This window comes from Podarcis bocagei, assembly GCF_964188305.1.
Source record: "Podarcis bocagei genome assembly, chromosome: 2".
Lineage (NCBI taxonomy): Eukaryota > Metazoa > Chordata > Lepidosauria > Squamata > Lacertidae > Podarcis > Podarcis bocagei.
This window is the reverse complement of record NC_138126.1, coordinates 18,699,845-18,717,700: the sequence shown is the minus strand read 5'-3', so window position 1 is coordinate 18,717,700 and position 17,856 is coordinate 18,699,845. Positions and strand designations below refer to the sequence as shown.

Genomic DNA, 17,856 nt, shown 5'->3' with positions numbered 1-17,856 from the left:
ACAACCTTGAAGCTAGGTTAAGAACTTTGAGAATTTAAAGAAGAAAAGTCGCTTGATCCAGGGACAATCCACATATTTATTGACCTGTTCTGACCTCTTTTTCTCCCGCTCAGACTGCACAGAAAAAGCAATTTGGTTCCAGAAATTCATTTCGATTGTGCAGATAAAATGTAACTGATAGAATTCTACAGGGTGTAGGATTAGTGTGTGAAAACAGTGCAGGTCCAAGGATCCCCAGATGGTGGGGACGTCAGGTGGTTGAAAGCCAAGTGAAATATGTTTGGGAAGAGAAATTGCTTCACATGTCAATGTAGTGGTTAGAGCATGCATGGGGAAGCCTGTGGCTGATGTTGCCTCATGTGGTCAGAAACCTGTCTCAATGGCTTTGGGCCAGCCACTCACTTGCTCTCTCAGCCCTAGCCTACCCTACAGGGCTGTTGTGATGTTGAAGTGAGAGGTGAGGGGAAAAACTACTATACCGTATCTTTCGCTCCATAAGATGCACTTTTCTCCTCCTAAAGAGTAAGGGGAAATGTCTGTGCATCTTATGGAGCAAATGCGTGGTCCCTGGAGCCGAATTGCCCAGGGGCAAAAAGCAGATCATGCTGTTTTTTTAAAAAAAGAGGGAAGGGGGTGTTGAAAGAAAGCTGCTGAGCAAAACGATAACAAGAAGAAGATCGGAAGATGGGACTTGTGAACACCAAAAGCAGCAGAAATATGAGATGATCGGACCCTTACTGAACTCGAAGCATGGGAACCCCCAACAAAAATTTAAAATTTGGCAAAATATTTGGACTTTATGATATGTATTGATATAATTTGGAAATCTAGTGTGATATGATTGGATTGTTAAATGGAAAACTTAATAAAAATTATTTTTAAAAAAGAAAGAAACAAAGCCGCTGAGCAGCTGATCAGCAAGCGATCGGGAGGGGAGATAAGGGACTCTAGTGATAAAGGAGGCTGCCTGGGAGGGGGGAGGTAAAAGCCCATGGATCCTCAGGATTTTTGCATTGGGTCACGCCCAAATTCACCATCAGATCACATAGCATGTCTGTGGCCACAGCATGAATCACAAAAATCATACATCCACTGTTTCGTTCAGAATATTTTTTTTCTTGTTTTCCTCCTCTAAAAATTAGGCGCGTCTTATGGTCAGGTGAGTCTTATGGAGCAAAAAATACGGTACGTTGCCTTGAGCTCCTTGGAGGAAAAGCAAGAGACTTAACTTGGTTTGGGCTCAATTGTGTCTTTGAATTCAATTTACAGAGTTGGGTCTGGACTCGGGTGAAGCCCTGACAGGTGTGTTGGGCAGAAAACATTCCTAGCTAGAGGTGCTTCTGTGTGTTCATTTGTGGATATACAATTAAAGCCTGCCAACTTTGCTCTTGAAGTTTCCTCCCTAGGCTTCCCATGATTTTAAAACAGTTTTTTTTGGCAATGAGTGGGACAGTTCTCGAGGCCAGCTGTGGAGTTGACTGTACTCAAGAGTTCAAGAGGCAGAGGAGGAGTGCAGTACGTCCCGAGTTTATTACTTATGTTCCCACATCATCAATTCCTTTCCCTTCCTCCTGGCCAGAACCAAATCAAACCAATAAAAGGAATCCGCTGGATCGGGATCAGCCTTTTCTTTGGAGAGAGGAAGGAATTGGGGCGCAGGTATGTCACGGCCAGCTCCGGTTCTTGTCTTAGACAGCAGAGAAACAAAATAATGAATTAGCAGGTCAGGAGGCAAAATGGGGAGGGAAGGAACTGCCGCTGAAACGTGTTCTTTAAGGAAGTGGCGAATACATATTTCTTTTCTTGACAAGGCTTATATTCCGCCCAGAGGCCCTTTCCTGGTTTTTCTCGCTCTGTGTTGCATTTTTGCTGTTCGTTCTCTGATTGCTTCTGTGCTTTATGATTCCTGTTGGGGAAAGGGCGTGTTGATATGTGCGTCCAGGGAGACTGGCTTTGAGCTGCTTGGCTGTTGGTTAGCAAAACTGCTTCTTGATAAACTTGGGTGTGTGTGTGTGTGTCACACACACACTGAGACGGAGAATGTAGAGTCCACCTCAGGGACAAGTCATTCCAGCTAGCTCGTGCCGGGAATCTCTGTGGGCTTGAAGGTTTCGACAGGGGGTGTGCACGGGAAGCGCAAGTGAGCTTTTTCACGGCTCCCACTCAAGACGATCTCTCTTTTTCTTGCCGGATTTTTTTGCCCACCCCAATTTGCCCTCTGTCCAAGCCTTCTGCAGTTCTGCTCATCCTGGCGAGTCTGCCGCTGACTTCTGGCGAGTGTGATGGGAAGAGGGCCTTTCTCCCGACTTGGAAGGTGGGCTGGGATTCTTCTGGCCATTGTGTAGTGCTCTCTGTCACCCCTCAGCTTCACATTTGGGAGGAAAGAGCGGGTGTTGTCTGGTAGCTGAGTGGAAAGGGCAGAGCAGGGATGTGGAGCCTGTGGCCCTGCAGATGGCATTGGCCTGCAACTTCCATCCAGAAAAACTACTCACCACGTGGCTCCTGGACCCTGGGATACGGCTGCAAAAACAGAATGGCTAGTCACCTTTTTTCTCATTACAGCAGCACTTTCTATTCATTTTTTCGAAATGCATGAACTATGACACTATTGGCATCAGTGACATATTGCTAATACAGTGGTACCTCAGGTTAAGTACTTAATTTGTTCCGGAGGTCCGTTCTTAACCTGAAACTGTTCTTAACCTGAAGCACCACTTTAGCTAATGGGGCCTCCTGCTGCCGCCACGCTGCCGGAGCACGATTTCTGTTCTCATCCTGAAGCAAAGTTCTTAACCCGAGGTACTATTTCTCGGTTAGCAGAGTCTGTAACCTGAAGCGTAAGTAAACCAAGGTACCACAGTATCACATTTTTAATAGCAGTTCTTAATTGAACGCCGCAAATGTAAATGGGGCTCAGCCCCTGCCATTGTGGCCAAAAACAATAACAATAATTTGTGTGTGTAATATATGTTATGTAACGTACCGACGTACCTTGGAAGCCAAACGGAATCCATTCCGGAAGTCCGACTTCAAAAACGTTCAACTGCCAAGGCATGGCTTCTGATTGGCTGCAGGAGCTTCCTGCAGCCAATCGGAAGCTGCAGAAGCCCCACCAGATATTCGGCTTTCAAAAGAACGTTTGAAAACTAGAGCACTCACTTACGGTTTTTGATCGTTTAGGAGCCAGAACGTTCGACTCTCAAGGCGTTCGGAAGCTGAGGTACGACTGTATTGTGCTAGATTTGAACTTGAATCTTGAATCTCAGTTACCATACGCAGCACCTAGAATTCTCAAATTGCTTGCAGTCAGACGATTCCCAGTCGCAAAATACACCTGGCTCCCTGCTGATTTTGAATGCTGTTCCCATCACCCTCAACTGTTGACCAACATAGGGGGTGGCGCACCATGTCCTCATCCCTGCTGTAGGACCTTGGCCATGCAGGGCCCAACTAGGGGGAAGGGCTTTGTAGCTCAGCGGTGGAGCGTCTACATGAGGAAGCTCCCAGGTTCAGTCCCCAGCGTCTACAGGAGAGAGTGCTTCCCATAACTCTGGGGCTCTGCTGCCAGTTGGTCCAGACAATACTGAGTTTGGTAAGCCAATTGTGTAATTGTAAGATCTTAAAAAGCAGAGACATCACCTTGCCAGCAAAGGTCCGTATAGTTGAAACTATGGTTTTCCCAGTAGTGATGTATGGAAGTGAGAGCTGGACCATAAAGAAGGCTGATCGCCAAAGAATGGATGCTTTTGAATTAGGGTGCTGGAGGAGACTCTTGAGAGTCCCATGGACTGCAAGAAGATCAAACCTCTCCATTCTGAAGGAAATCAGCCCTGAGTGCTCACTGGAAGGACAAATCCTGAAGCTGAGGCTCCAATACTTTGGCCACCTCATGAGAAGAGAAGACTCCCTTGAAAAGACCCTGATGTTGGGAAAGACGGAGGGCACAAGGAGAAGGGGACGACAGAGGACGAGATGGTTGGACAGTGTTCTCGAAGCTACAAACATGAGTCTGACCAAACTGCGGGAGGCAGTGGAAGACAGGAGTGCCTGGCGTGCTCTGGTCCATGGGGTTACAAAGAGTCGGACACGACTAAACGACTAAACAACAAGAAGACCATTTCCTATGTCTGTTCCTCTAGCCAATGCCAACCTTTCTTGAACAAAATCTCCATGCGGAATCTCCATGCTGCATTTGGTAGAGGTTCTTGAAGGGGCAACAGAGCCCAGCTGACTAGCTGCCCCACGTTTCCTTTTCTTGAGGAAAGCAGGGGGTGGGGCTGGGGAAAAGTGACTGCAGTATAGTGGTACCTCGAAAGTCGAACGGAATGCGTTCCGGAGGTCTGTTCGACTTTCGAGGTACCACTATACTGCAGTCACTTTCCCCCAAAACGTTCAGAAACTAAGATGCGGCTTCTGATTGGCTGCAGGAAGCTTCTGCAGCCAATTGGAAGCCACACGAGACGTTCATGTTCCAAAGAACGTTTGCAAACCGGAGCACTCACTTCCAGGTTTGTGGCGTTCGGAAGCCAAAATGTTTGAGTACCAAGGCATTTGCAAACCAAGTACGACTGTATTTCATTTGGTCAGCAAGGAGAGACTGAGATTGAAGACCCCCTGTTCTTTCCATCTCATCTTACCGCATCAGGGAAAAGAGAGGGAGGGGGGCTGAACATCTGTCCTGCTGCCGACCCTTTGGAGTAGCACATCACCTTGGGCATTTGGCTTTTAGGACTCCCAGTTGCGCCAGCAACCAAATTTGGACTCCAGTCCAGCCCCTGCCCGCAGGTAATGTGGGGAATAACTTCCATTCAACATGTTGTTGTTGTTGTTTAGTCGTGTCTGTCTCTTTGTGACCCCATGGACCAGAGTACGCCAGGCACTCCTGTCTTCCACTGCTTCCCGCAGTTTCGTCAAACTCATGTTTGCAGCTTCGAGAACACTGTCCAACCATCTTGTCCTCTGTTGTCCCCTTCTCCTTGTGCCCTCCATCTTTCCCAACATCAGGGTCTTTTCCAGGGAGTCTTCTCTTCTCATGAGGTGGCCAAAGTATTGGAGCCTCAGCTTCAGGATCTGTCCTTCCAGTGAGCACTCAGGGCTGATTTCCTTCAGAATGGATAGGTTTGATCTTCTTGCAGTCCATGGGACTCTCAAGAGTCTCCTCCAACACCATAATTCAAAAGCATCAATTCTTTGGCGATCAGCCTTCTTTATGGTCCAGCTCTCACTTCCATACATCACTACTGGGAAAACCATAGTTTTAACTATACGGACCTTTGTTGGCAAGGTGATGTCTCTGCTTTTTAAGATGCTGTCTAGTTTTGTCATTCAACATATGTCTGAGTAAACATAGGTTTGGTGGTTCTTTCAGTTTGGCTTTTCTTGCATCCAAACAGAATGCTAATTTATATTGCAACAGATTTATTGCTGTTGCTAGAACAGTGGCTGAATTTTTATCCTGCCTTTCTTCCAGGGAGCTCAATGTGAAGAGCATAGCTTCTGCCACCTCTGGTTTTAGCACCAAACCTCTTGGGTGTGTTAATGGCTCAATGACATCCGGGGAGCTTCCAAAATGAGCAGCGATTTGACCCTGGAATATCCCTGGGCCTAGTCTGGCATTCGCATCACTGTGACTCACAGCCTCTCAAGCATATTGTATTATTTTTCAGGAACTGTAACATGAGACCTGCTTAATTTTTGATCGACATGCCGCTGCCCTGCTGCTTTTTGTGTGTAGAGTCAACAAACACCAAGAAGGGCACGGCTGCTGTGTTGGAGGAGGGAATCTTGACAGATTCAGCTTGCCCACATCTATACATTTACAGCTCTGCCTTAAGAATCGTGGCTACTCCCAAAGAATCCTGAGAGCTGTAGTTTATGAAGGATTCTCCGGGTTGCTTGGAGAACCCTATTCCTCACCTGGAGCTGCAATTCCCAGAGTTCCCTGGGAAGAGGGATTGGACTGTTAAACCACTCTGCCAATTGTGGCTCTGTGAGGGGAACAGAGGTCTTCTTGCAACTCTCCGCTCCCTTGACAAAGTAAAGGTAAAGGGACCCCTGACCATTAGGTCCACTCGTGACCGACTGGGGTTGTGGCGCTCATCTCGCTTTACTGGCCAAGGGAGCCGGCGTACAGCTTCTGGGTCATGTGGCCAGCATGACTAAGCCGCTTCTGGCGAACCAGAGCAGCGCACGGAAACGCCGTTTACCTTCCCGCCGGAGCGGTACCTATTTATCTACTTGCAATTTGATGTGCTTTCAAACTGCTAGGTTGGCAGGAGCTGGGACCAAGCAACGGGAGCTCACCCCGTTGCAGGGATTTGAACCGCCGACCTTCTGATTGGCAAGTCCTAGGCTCTGTGGTTTAACCCACAACGCCACCCGCATCCCTTCTTGACAGAGTACAGCTCCCAAAATTCTTTGGAGGAAGCCATGACAGTTTAAAGTGGTATCGTAGTGTTTTAAATATGCGGTGGCCCTGCTCAGTTTATTTCTATGCCATCCAATCTCTGCTTAAATATCTCCAGTGAAGGAGAGTCTGCTCGTGCCATCAGAATGGTTTTCCCAGCATTTAGTTGGAGCTATCATTTGACTCTTGTCGGTTTGGATCCTACGCTTTGGGACAACAGAAAACTACTGGAAAGGCGTAGATGAGTGCAGAGCAACTGCTTTGCATCCAGAAGGCATCAGTGCTTGGCTTCCGGCGTCTCCTGATAGGGCAGGGAAAAGACTCCCTGTCTGAAACTCTGGTGAGCCACTCCCTTCGTAACAGAAGACCCAGGTGGACTGAGCCAGGCTTGGCAGCTTCCTGCAAACATCACAGATGTCATCAAAAGCAGTACGGAGGAATCATCAAAGGGACTGGACTTGCTTCTCAACAATGGTCCGAATAATTGCGCAGGCACAGCATGGAAACCTCCTTGAGGGATACCCGAAAATTAAATGCCTGAATCTCTGCTGGAAGAGTGTCCCAGCAACCCCAAAGGCCTGCTTTCTGGTTGTTTGCCCACAGGAAAGAGAGTATCCCTTTTGCAAAGGAGAAAACTATTTCCTGTGCCTGCTGCACAAATATTCCCCTAGAGCAGTTGCCCCAAGGAGCCTGGAGAGTTCGTTTTGCTTTTGCTTGTGGGGTTTGGGCGTGTGGTGGCTGAGGAGAAGGCGGAGGCCCTCGAGACCACCTTCTGGGTATTTCTGCTGCTTGCAAATCCCATTGTTTCCCTTTCCCTCTGCCTCTCTCTTGTCTTTTCTCCCCCCTCCCCTTTATCCCTCCGACATGAATTTAAACAGAAACATGTGTTGCATTTTTTCCGCCTTAGCGCATCCTGGCTGCTCCCCTTGGCTTGCAAGGCCTTCCCCTGTGGGGTCCTGGTTTCCTTTGGCTAAACGCCCCCAGCTGCAAGACTGGCCTCCATTAGTGACCCTCGCTGACCTCGGCTGGCGACTTCGCTGTCCCAGCCCGTGAGGAGGAAAGTGTCTCCCTCTGTGTGTGTGTATATGTGGGGATTTCTGGGTGAGGCAGGGGGTTCCTCACCCTCCCCTTTTCCTGCTGAGAACCGCTTCTTGGCCAAAACAACTCTAGCAACAAAGGAAGCGCTGTTTGTTGCTGCATTTCGACCGGAATGAGCCGCCCGAGATAAGGGTTGTGTTAACATCGGGAGGCCGGCTCGCTCAGTCTGCTTCCTCCCCTCTCCAATCTCTTGAGATTAACAGCAAACGGGCCTCTGGTCCATAACCGCCATCTGTGCAATGGGGTTCACGGGAAGGTGGGACTGAAATAAAGAAGGATGGAAAACTTGGGAGGACCAAACAGGGCTGTGGAATGCTAAAGCAATAACACAGTATAGCAGGGGTTAGAAGTACAGAATTGTAGGGTTGGAAAGGACGATGAGCGTTGTCTGGTCCAACCTTTTGCCCAACGTAGGACTTGAATCCAAGACCCAGAGATCAAGAGTCTCATGCTCTGCAGACTGAGCTATGCTTTTCCAGCCAGAGGGACGCATTCCTTTTTGGGTGACCTGCCAGGGGCCGCATGCCAGTAGTGGGAGGGGCCAGAAGCCAAGGTGGGTGGAGCAACCCATGCTTGTTTCATTCTCGCATTTCCCCTTCTAGCCTTCATCCAAAGGCAAGCAAGAAACTGATCCTAGACCTGGGGGACGCCAGTGCTTATTGGGGTACGCCTCTCTAGTTCCTCCAGGGGGTTTTTGGTGACACAATGGGGTGCATGCTTGTGGGGTACTTTATCAAGTGTTCCCTCAAATGTAGAGCTGGCTCTGATCAAAGGGAAGAAGCTTTCTCTTAAGGAAAAAAGAAACTGAGACAGATGAGGCTTTTCGTGGCAGATTCGTGCACCAGATTCCGTTCTTGCGCAACCTGACTACAGATTCCCTACAGATTCCTGTCATAGTTAGCTCTACCTCTCTTTTAAATCAGAACCAGTGAAGGCGGTGAAGGTCCTGTGTGAGTGCCTGGAGGCGGTTGGAGGATGGATGGCGGCTAACAGATTGAGGTTGAATCCTGACAAGACAGAAGTACTGTTCTTGGGGGACAGGAGGCGGGCGGGTGTGGAGGATTCCCTGGTCCTGAATGGGGTAACTGTGCCTCTGAAGGACCAGGTGCACAGCCTGGGAGTCATTCTGGACTCACAGCTGTCCATGGAGGCACAGGTCAATTCTGTGTCCAGGGCAGCTGTTTACCAGCTCCATCTGGTACGCAGGCTGAGACCCTACCTGCCCGCAGTCTGTCTCGCCAGAGTGGTGCATGCTCTAGTTATCTTCCGCTAGGACTACTGCAATGCACTCTAGGTGGGGCTACCTTTGAAGGTGACCCGGAAACTGCAATTAATCCAGAATGCAGCAGCTAGACTGGGGACTGGGGGCGGCCGCCAGGACCACATAACACCTGAGAGATCTGCATTGACTCCCAGTACGTTTCCGAGCACAATTCAAAGTGTTGGTGCTGACAAAAGAAAGATTCCCCAACTGAACAGAGAACAATTTTTAATATTCAGTTGGAAGCCGCCCAGAGTGGCTGGGGAAACCCAGACAGATGGGCGGGGTATAAATAATAAATTATTATTATTATGTGCAACTGAATGTTATGGACAGAACTTTGCCATTTGGTGAGAGAGAATATGGGTAGCATCCAGCCAGGTTCTACTCAGAGTTAGACCCACTGAAATCAATAACTTCAGTTGTGCTCATGAACTTAAATTAGTGCACTCTGAGTAGGGTTAACGTTGGATACCACATTTTATTTTTAAGGGCAAATTGGGGTTCCTTGTTGTTGTTCCTCCTTCCTCACGCTTCTGTTGCAGGGAGGGAGAAACCCCCCACCCCCCGAATTTCAACTAGGGAAACCTGGGTTTTCCATGCTAGGAATTGGTGGGGCTAGAGGCAATTTTGTGGAGAGGACACTGGCTCGTCTTCCATTCCTACTATAAGCTACATTCCAGCCACACAGGTAAGATGTTTTGACGCACACACACACACATGCACCCATTCAGGCAAGTAAAGGTCACTCTCTGGATTGAAGGCCACATTGCAGCCAGGCAGAAGGACTGGAGAAGAAAGTGTAGGCAGGGCTGGTGAGGGGCATGATGCCTTGGGGAAAGTGCTGGGGGCCAGATGGAAAGCCTGAAGGTCCACTTGGCCCCTGGTCCTGAGGTTCGCCACTCCCTACTTTGTTGCCTTCCACATTGCCTGTTTTAGATTGTAAGTTCCTTGGGGACAGGGATCTGTCTACTGGTAATAATACAGTCGGGACGCGGGTGGCTCTGTGGGTTAAACCACAGAGCCTAGGGCTTGCCGATCAGAAGGTCGGCAATTCGAATCCCCACGATGGGGTGAGCTCCCGTTGCTCAGTCCCTGCTCCTGCCAACCTAGCAGTTCGAAAGCACGTCAAAGTGCAAGTAGATAAATAGGTACCACTCTGGCAGGAAGGTAAACGGCGTTTCTGTGCGCTGCTCTGGTTCACCAGAAACAGCTTAGTCATGCTGCCACATGACCCAGAAGCTGTACGCTGGCTCCCTCGGCCAATAAAGTGAGATGAGCGCCGCAACCCCAGAGTCGGTCATGACTGGACCTAATGGTCAGGGGTCCCTTTACCTTTAATAATACAGTCATACCTCGGGTTACGAACACTGCGGGTTGCGCGTTTTCGGGTTGCAGACCGCGCCGAAACCAGAAGTACCGGAATGAGTTATGACGTCACGCGCATGCACAGAAGCACTGAATCGCGTCACACACGTGCGAAAATACAGTGCTTCAGGCTATGAATGCTGCGAGTTGCGAACATGCCTCCCGCATGACTGTAGTAGTTTGTTGTTGTTGTTGTTGTTGTTTTTAAAAATGCTACTATTATTACTTCTATAAGCAGGACCTGTAACAAAACGTAGCAGTTTAGAGTGGCCCCTCACAGAATACAGTGGTGTCTCGCAAGACGAAAAGAATCCGTTCTGTGATTCTCTTCGTCTAGCGGTTTTTTCGTCTTGCGAAGCAAGCCCATTGACGGATTAGCGGATTAGTGCTATTAGCTGCTTTTAGCGGCTTTTAGCGGCTTATCTGCTGATCGGATCAGCTGATAAGCGGCTTAGCGGCTTAGAAAAAGGGGGGGAAGGGGGAAAAAACAGCAGGAACTTGCAAGACATTGTCGTCTTGCGAAGCAAGCCCATAGGAGATTCGTTTTGCGAAGCACCTCCAAAACGGAAAACTCTTTCGTCTAGCAAGTTTTCCGTCTTGCGAGGCATTCGTCTTGCGGGGCACCACTGTACTCTGTTCACTTCTTCGTTTCCTCCTGATTTTCTGTCCCCCACCCGCCAAACCATCAATTGATATTCTCTAGCTTATGCTCCCCACAACTCCTCCCCCCCCTTTTTGCAGGGGGGTTACATTTGCAAACCGTGGGTTTAATTTATTGGTTCTTTCAAAGCATTTGTATCCTGCTCTTCATATTGCACGTGGTTTGCATATGAATAAAAGCAGAACAGAATAGTACCTCTTGCTGATACCTCTTGTGCATGGATGGCTATGACACTCGCCGCTGAACATCAGAAAGGGAGGTTATTATTTATGACATCCCCATTCGAAAGCCTCCTTGAATTTCCTTCTGCCTTAGAAAGGTAGGACAGAAGTGCTCCAATAAATACTGTAATTACATGAAAACCTGTGCATGCTTACTCAGAGGCAAGTTCCGCTGAGTATATATAGGATTGTAGCATCTCCTCCACTTATGTAAATACAGTGGTACCTCGGGTTACAGACGCTTCAGGTTACAGACTCCGCTAAACCAGAAATAGTACCTCAGGTTAAGAACTTTACCTCAGGATGAGAACAGAAATTGTGCGGCGGCGGCAGCAGCGGGAGGTCCCATTAGCTAAAGTGGTACCTCAGGTTAAGAACAGCTTCAGGTTAAGAACGGACCTCCGGAACAAATTAAGTTCTTAACCCGAGGTGCCACTGTATATAGTTGGGTTGCCATGTTGGGTCGCCATGAAGTGGAGCAGGAATTGGGACATGATGAGGAGTGGAGTTCAGGCAGATGAGGCAGGGTGTCACTGCCTTGAAGAAATATGTGTGACATCAGCTTAATCCCTGTCGAGCCAGCTATTAATTTTTTATTTTCTAGTGCAGAAATGGAAATTCCTTTTCGGAGAGCACCATGTTGTGCTTCTGTTTTGGAAAACAGCTGGAACTTCTTCTTTTTTCCATTTTTGGGCAAGTAACATTCTTGCTGCTGTAGTAGCATACATGAATAAATTTCTATACAGTTTAGGTTGTTCTGTCCCTATAATTCCCAAAAGGAAGGCTTTTGATTTTTTAAATGAAAGTTATTGTGTTTTTCCATGTATAAGACTACATTTCCTCCTAAATTTTTGACGTTTAAAATAAGGGGTGGTCTTATACACAGGAGAACAGCCTGCTCCAGAGAAGCGGACACGGAGCAATGGATGCAAACTACAAGAAAGAAGATTCCACCTAAACATTAGGAAGAACTTCCTGACAGTAAGAGCTGTTCGACAGTGGAATTTGCTGCCAAGGAGTGTGGTGGAGTCTCCTTCTTTGGAAGTCTTTAAGCAGAGGCTTGACAACCATATGTCAGGAGTGCTCTGATGGTGTTTCCTGCTTGGCAGGGGGTTGGACTCGATGGCCCTTGTGGTCTCTTCCAACTCTATGATTCTATGATTCTACCAAAGGTGTCGTGGGCTTTGAAGACACTCCAACTCAGGACGCAAGGGAGAAACGTGCTAAGAGGAAGGCAGGTTTGGCAAACCCTCACCGTGATCAACTCCTGCCTGGAAACCAATGTCCCCACTGTGGAAGGACGTTTGGGTCCAGAATTGGCCTCCACAGTCACCTACGAACTCATTTTAAAAACCGTGTTTATGGAATACAATCTTACTCAGCTATGAGTGATCGCCAAAGAATTGCATAGTGCATTTTCTTAATTTTGAGCCCCCCAAAATAGGGGGCGTCTTATACACAGGGGCATCTTACACACGGAAAAATACGCTATTTTAAACATCCTTTTCATTTCATTATATATCATTCCCCAGTAAGCTTTCACCTTACTACAAGACCACCACAGACAATAACAAGAACCTTCTCTTTCTTCTTTTTGGAGAACACCATGTTGCGCTTCTATTTTGGAAAACAGCTGGAAGTTCACCATGGAACCGAGCAGACCTGTAAGCAAGGATTACCAGACTCACTAGATCAGCGGCTCTCAACCTGTGGGTCCCCGGATGTTGTTGGACTACAACTCCCATCATCCCTGAGCTCTGGCCTTGCTAGCTAGGGGTGATGGGAGTTGTAGTCCAACAGCATCTGGGGACCCTTAGGTTGAGAACTGCTGCTCTAGATGATGGGACTTCTGGGATGGGAGGAAACCGACCAGCTACGTTTTGGGGAGAGGAGGCCATCTGTGAATAAAAACGTTAAGACACCTTGAGGGAGAATAAAAAAATTCCTTCCAGTAGCACCTTAAAGACCAACTAAGTTAGTTCTTGGTATGAGCTTTCGTGTGCATGCACACTTCTTCAGATACACTGAAGAAGTGTGCATGCACACGAAAGCTCATACCAAGAACTAACTTAGTTGGTCTTTAAGGTGCTACTGGAAGGAATTTTTTTATTTTGACTATGGCAGACCAACACGGCTACCTATCTACTACTGGAACCATGGAAGGCACCACATTGAGCCGTATGAAATGGAAGTCCATCAACCTCACCAGTGTATCTGAAGAAGTGTGCATGCACACGAAAGCTCATACCAAGAACTAACTTAGTTGGTCTTTAAGGTGCTACTGGAAGGAATTTTTTTATTTTGACTATGGCAGACCAACACGGCTACCTATCTACTACTTGAGGGAGAATGTAAGGCGAGCCCTTCTGGTCCAGCAGCCTGTTCTCTTAGCGGCCAACTGGGTGCCCCCCTGCAAGCCAGTTTCTCCCCCCTGCTTGCCAATCTCCGCAACGGGCATTCACATTCATGCTGCTCTTTGGCAGTGGAGGTGGTTGGGCCCCGTCTGTCTCGAGAAGCAATGGAGTGTGCCTCTGGGGCAGGGGGGCAGCAACCTTTTTCAGCAGGGGGCCGGTCCACCGTCCCTCAGACCTTGGGGGGAGGGGGCAGACTATATTTTTTGGGAAAAGAGAGAACAAATTCCTATGCCCCACAAATAACCCAGAGATGCATTTTAAATAAAAGGACACATTCTACTCATGTAAAAACAGGCTGATTCCCGGACCGTCCGCAGGCCACATTGAGAAGGTGATTGGGCTGGATCCGGCCCACGGGGCTAAGGTTGCCTACCCCTGCTCTGGGGGGTGAAGTCAAACCACCCTGTTTAGCGGCACTGAAAGTGACCTTTCCCGGGGCATGAGAAATGGAGGTGAAACATAGTCAGTGTGGCTAGTAGTAGCCGTTGGTAGCTTTGTCCGCCTGTTGATGGTGCTTCTGTTTTTAGAGAATTGATTTGTTTCCGTGTTGTTCATTTGTTCTGGGTTCTTTTAAAATATGGTTGTTTGTTTGTTTGTTTGTTTTTTAAAATACTGGTGATTTTATTAATTTTCAATTACAAAAATCCAATACAGTGGTACCTCGGGTTACAGACGCTTCAGGTTAAAAACGCTTCAGGTTACAGACTCCGCTAACCCAGAAATAGTACCTCGGGTTAAGAACTTTGCTTCAGGATGAGAACAGAAATCGTGCTCTGGCGGCGCAGCAGCAGCAGGAGGCCCCATTAGCTAAAGTGGTACCTCAGGTTAAGAACAGTTTCAGGTTAAGAACGGACCTCCAGAACGAATTAAGTTCTCAACCCGTATGCGCCATATTATATTCACACCAAATAGCAATACCAATTCAAATACAAATTAATTACATCAAATAGCAATTCAATTGCAAATCAATTACCTATGTTTCAACAGTTTTCTTGCACGCTTCCACGATCTATATAAAGAGAGAGAGAGAGAGAGAGAGAGAGAGAGAGAGAGAGAGAGAGAGTGCATATGCAAACACACAGACCCACATTTTTATAAGTTGGTTTTATAAATAGGTGGGGAGCTGGCTTATTGCAGCTCACATCAGCCACTACACCTGACCAGGCGGTTGCCTAGGATGTTTCCGTCCAGAATGGGCCAATTAGAGTCCTGCCATATGAGTCCTGCTTTTCCCTCTGGAGGCTGGTTGGTTGTGCTTGTCACCTGCGCTATATCCCTATTTCCCCTTATTAATAATGGCAGAAGGCCGGGCTGGAATAGCACCTGCCAGGGAGGCAGGCTTTTTATTGAAATATTTTTATTTTTATTAAAAAAAAGGTAGGCGGTGTGCAGAAGGGGAGTAGATAAATTCCAAATAGAGTGGTACCTCGGGTTACAGACACTTCAGGTTACAGATGCTTCAGGTTATAGACTCCGCTAACCCAGAAATAGTACCTCGGGTTAAGAACTTTACCTCAGGATGAGAACAGTAATTGCGTGGCGGCAGCGGGAGGCCCCATTAGCTAAAGTGGTACCTCAGGTTAAGAACGGTTTCAGGTTAAGAACGGACCTCCAGAACGAATTAAGTTCTTAACCTGAGGTACCACTGTAAAAAAAATAAAGCACCACCACCGCCATAATCACACAGAGAAGGGAGGTGTCTCCACCCAGCTGCTGCCTGTGATGCTTGTCTTACTACCAGAGAAGGTGTACGGAACCATAGAACTGTATAGCTGGAAGGGACCTCTAGGGTCATCTAGTCCAACCCCCTTCAATGGAGGTATCTCAGCTAAAGCACCCATGACAGATGGCCACCCAAGCTTTGCTTGAAAACCTCCAGTGAAGAGTCCACAACCTGCCGAGGCAGAGAGCTCCACTGTCAAACAGCTCTTAGTTTTTCCTGATGTTTTAATCAGAATCTCCTTTCTTGTAACTTGAATCCACTGGTTCGAGTCTTCCCCTCCAGGGCAGGAGAAAACAAGCTTGCTCCATCTCCCTTTTTTATGATTGTGGAAGTGAGTTTTGTTTTGTTTTTATTCCAAAACCAAAAAAGAATTACAAACATCAAATTCAAAATCCATATTCGTTTTGTAACATAAGCCTATTACATAGTTGACGAAATTAAAATATACCTAATTGCTATAGACTTCCTTTTGCTGTATATAAATGCAACACAACTAGAAATATTATATTATTTTTTTTATAAATTCCCCTATACCCCCCACTCCCCTTCACCCATGTGTGATCTCAATATTTTTTTATTTTACTTCTTCCATCTTGTTGTGTTGTTGTAATTTAATAATTATTCAATTGACTATTTCCTTGCTTACCCCTGTATGTTTTACACATTATCTATTAATATTCCAGTTCCAGAACCATATTTTTTCCATGTATTCCTTCACTCCATCCCACTCTTTAATTATTCCCTGATTTGAATGGCCTCTAATGATTTCCGTCAATTTTGCCATTTCCACAAACTCACAGAGCTTACTTTGCTCCATCTTCCATGGGACAACCCTTGAGATGGGATAGCCATTGTCAGCTATCTCCTCTCAGTTTCCTCTTTCCCAGGCGAAACATTCCCAGCTCCTTCAACCGCTCCTCATAAGGCTTGGTTTCCAGACTCTTGTATTATCTTGGTTGCCCTCCTCTGCACACTCTTGTTGATGGATCACAGGTTTCCACTAGATCCCAAAAGCCCATAGTCCGCCTTCCCCTAATATAGAAGACTAGAGAAGATGTGGAACTGAAAGCTGTGCGTGGGGCGTTCTTGCCCACACTCAGGGCTTTGTATACCGTTTGGGAATTGAACAGTTGAGGATTTCTGATGCATTGGCCCACTTTGGAAAGAAAATGAGGAAACTCTGAAATCCAGGGTAGGTGGTAAAGGTAAAGGGACCCCTGACCATTAGGTCCAGTCGTGGCCGACTCTGGGGTTGTGGCGCTCATCTCGCTTTATTGGCCGAGGGAGCCGGCGTACAGCTTCTGGGTCATGTGGCCAGCATGATTAAGCCGCTTCTGGCAAACTAGAGCAGCACACGGAAACGCCGTTTACCTTCCCGCCGGAGCGGTACCTATTTATCTACTTGCACTTTGACGTGCTTTTGAACTGCTAGGTTGGCAGGAGCAGGGACCGAGCAATGGGAGCTCACCCCGTCGCAGGGATTCGAACCGCCGACCTTCTGATCGGCAAGTCCTAGGCTCTGTGGTTTAACCCACAGCACCACCCACCTCCCTAGGGTAGGTGGTTGAAAACTCAATTGATGGGATGTGGAGGCACACATAACACACAGGAATGGATGGGTCAGTCTGTTTCGGGTTTGTATCAATCCACGTATAGGTCCACCCCATTTCTGCAACAGTTTGCAAATGTCAGTATGGAAAATCTGCAGGGGGGGGGGAGTGTATTTAAATATTTTCGCTCAAAGCACACCTTTCTAAACAGATTTGATCCTAAAACACACATTTGGGTAACATGCCGGTATGTGCTGCAAAAGTCGGAGACGTGCAAAATCCAAAGGTTAGCAGCATTCCAATCTGGACTGTGGATCAGGTCAGTTTGTACTGGAATTTGCAAAGATCAGGCCCCTCATGCTCTGAACTTTGCAAACCAAACTGGAGCGACTCACGTTAACATTCCGTGCCTGGTCTTTGCAATCTGCGAAATGGATGGAACTGTTGCGGTTTGGGTCGTTTGCATAAATTGCAGCAAAGAGCTCTGCAGCCCACTGAAGTGGTGCCCCCTTGACCTATGGATATTTCTGCTCCGCCCCAGAGATGTCGTCTGGCAGCATCTGTGTACTTGGAACCATATTTCCGCAAGCCTTGTGCATGTCAAAATGTACGCCTTGGTTTTGTGTGTGTGCTCTGAAGAATGCTGAAGAGTTCCAGATGTTGGGCTCTTCAGTGCTCAGCTCGTGACTGATTTGTGCAATGAACAACAACAACAGCCCAGCGGCCAGTCCCAAACGCAGGGCATTGATTTGCTGATTGGCTTCCTTTTGGAAGCAATTACCTAATCAGCTTGGTGATGAGTGGAATCTATTATTGTCCTCTGGCGCTATTGATTGGCCTTTGGAAGACTGTTTGAAACCTCCCAGGAAGTCGGGAGCTGGTGGAACCTTAGAACCTTTGATCTGGGACCTACTTAACACACACACACACACACACACACTCCAATAGAAGGGTGCAGGGGGATGCAATCCTTAACTAGATTCCTAGCTTCATTTTCTGCACAGTCAGGAATGGGGCAATGGACACATTCCCCCCCTGTCTTTGGGGAAGCCTGGGGTAATAGGTACCCCCCTCATCCCCTTTCTGTGGGATGATAGCTGCTTCTTTAGTGGTAGTCAAAGTGTGTGTGCACACACACATGCAAGTGTCTCTGT

General features: G+C 47.6%; 2 protein-coding genes across 5 annotated transcripts in view; both read left to right on the top strand.

Annotated features, from left to right (window-relative positions):
- The window catches only part of MPIG6B (megakaryocyte and platelet inhibitory receptor G6b), a 177,345-nt gene that overhangs the window by 105,960 nt on the left and 53,529 nt on the right, over positions 1-17,856 (top strand). The window lies entirely within an intron of this gene.
- The window catches only part of DDAH2 (DDAH family member 2, ADMA-independent), a 40,504-nt gene that overhangs the window by 3,201 nt on the left and 19,447 nt on the right, over positions 1-17,856 (top strand). Inside the window, exon 1 of one of the 3 annotated variants that reach the window (XM_081183304.1) lies at positions 1,426-1,659. The exons of the other annotated variants lie outside the window; for them this stretch is intronic. Within the exon in view, the coding sequence (XP_081039430.1) occupies positions 1,441-1,659 (219 nt within the window). The 5' untranslated portion in view covers positions 1,426-1,440. Of the gene's footprint in view, positions 1-1,425; positions 1,660-17,856 lie in introns of those variants that run through there. 3 annotated transcript variants of the gene reach the window in all.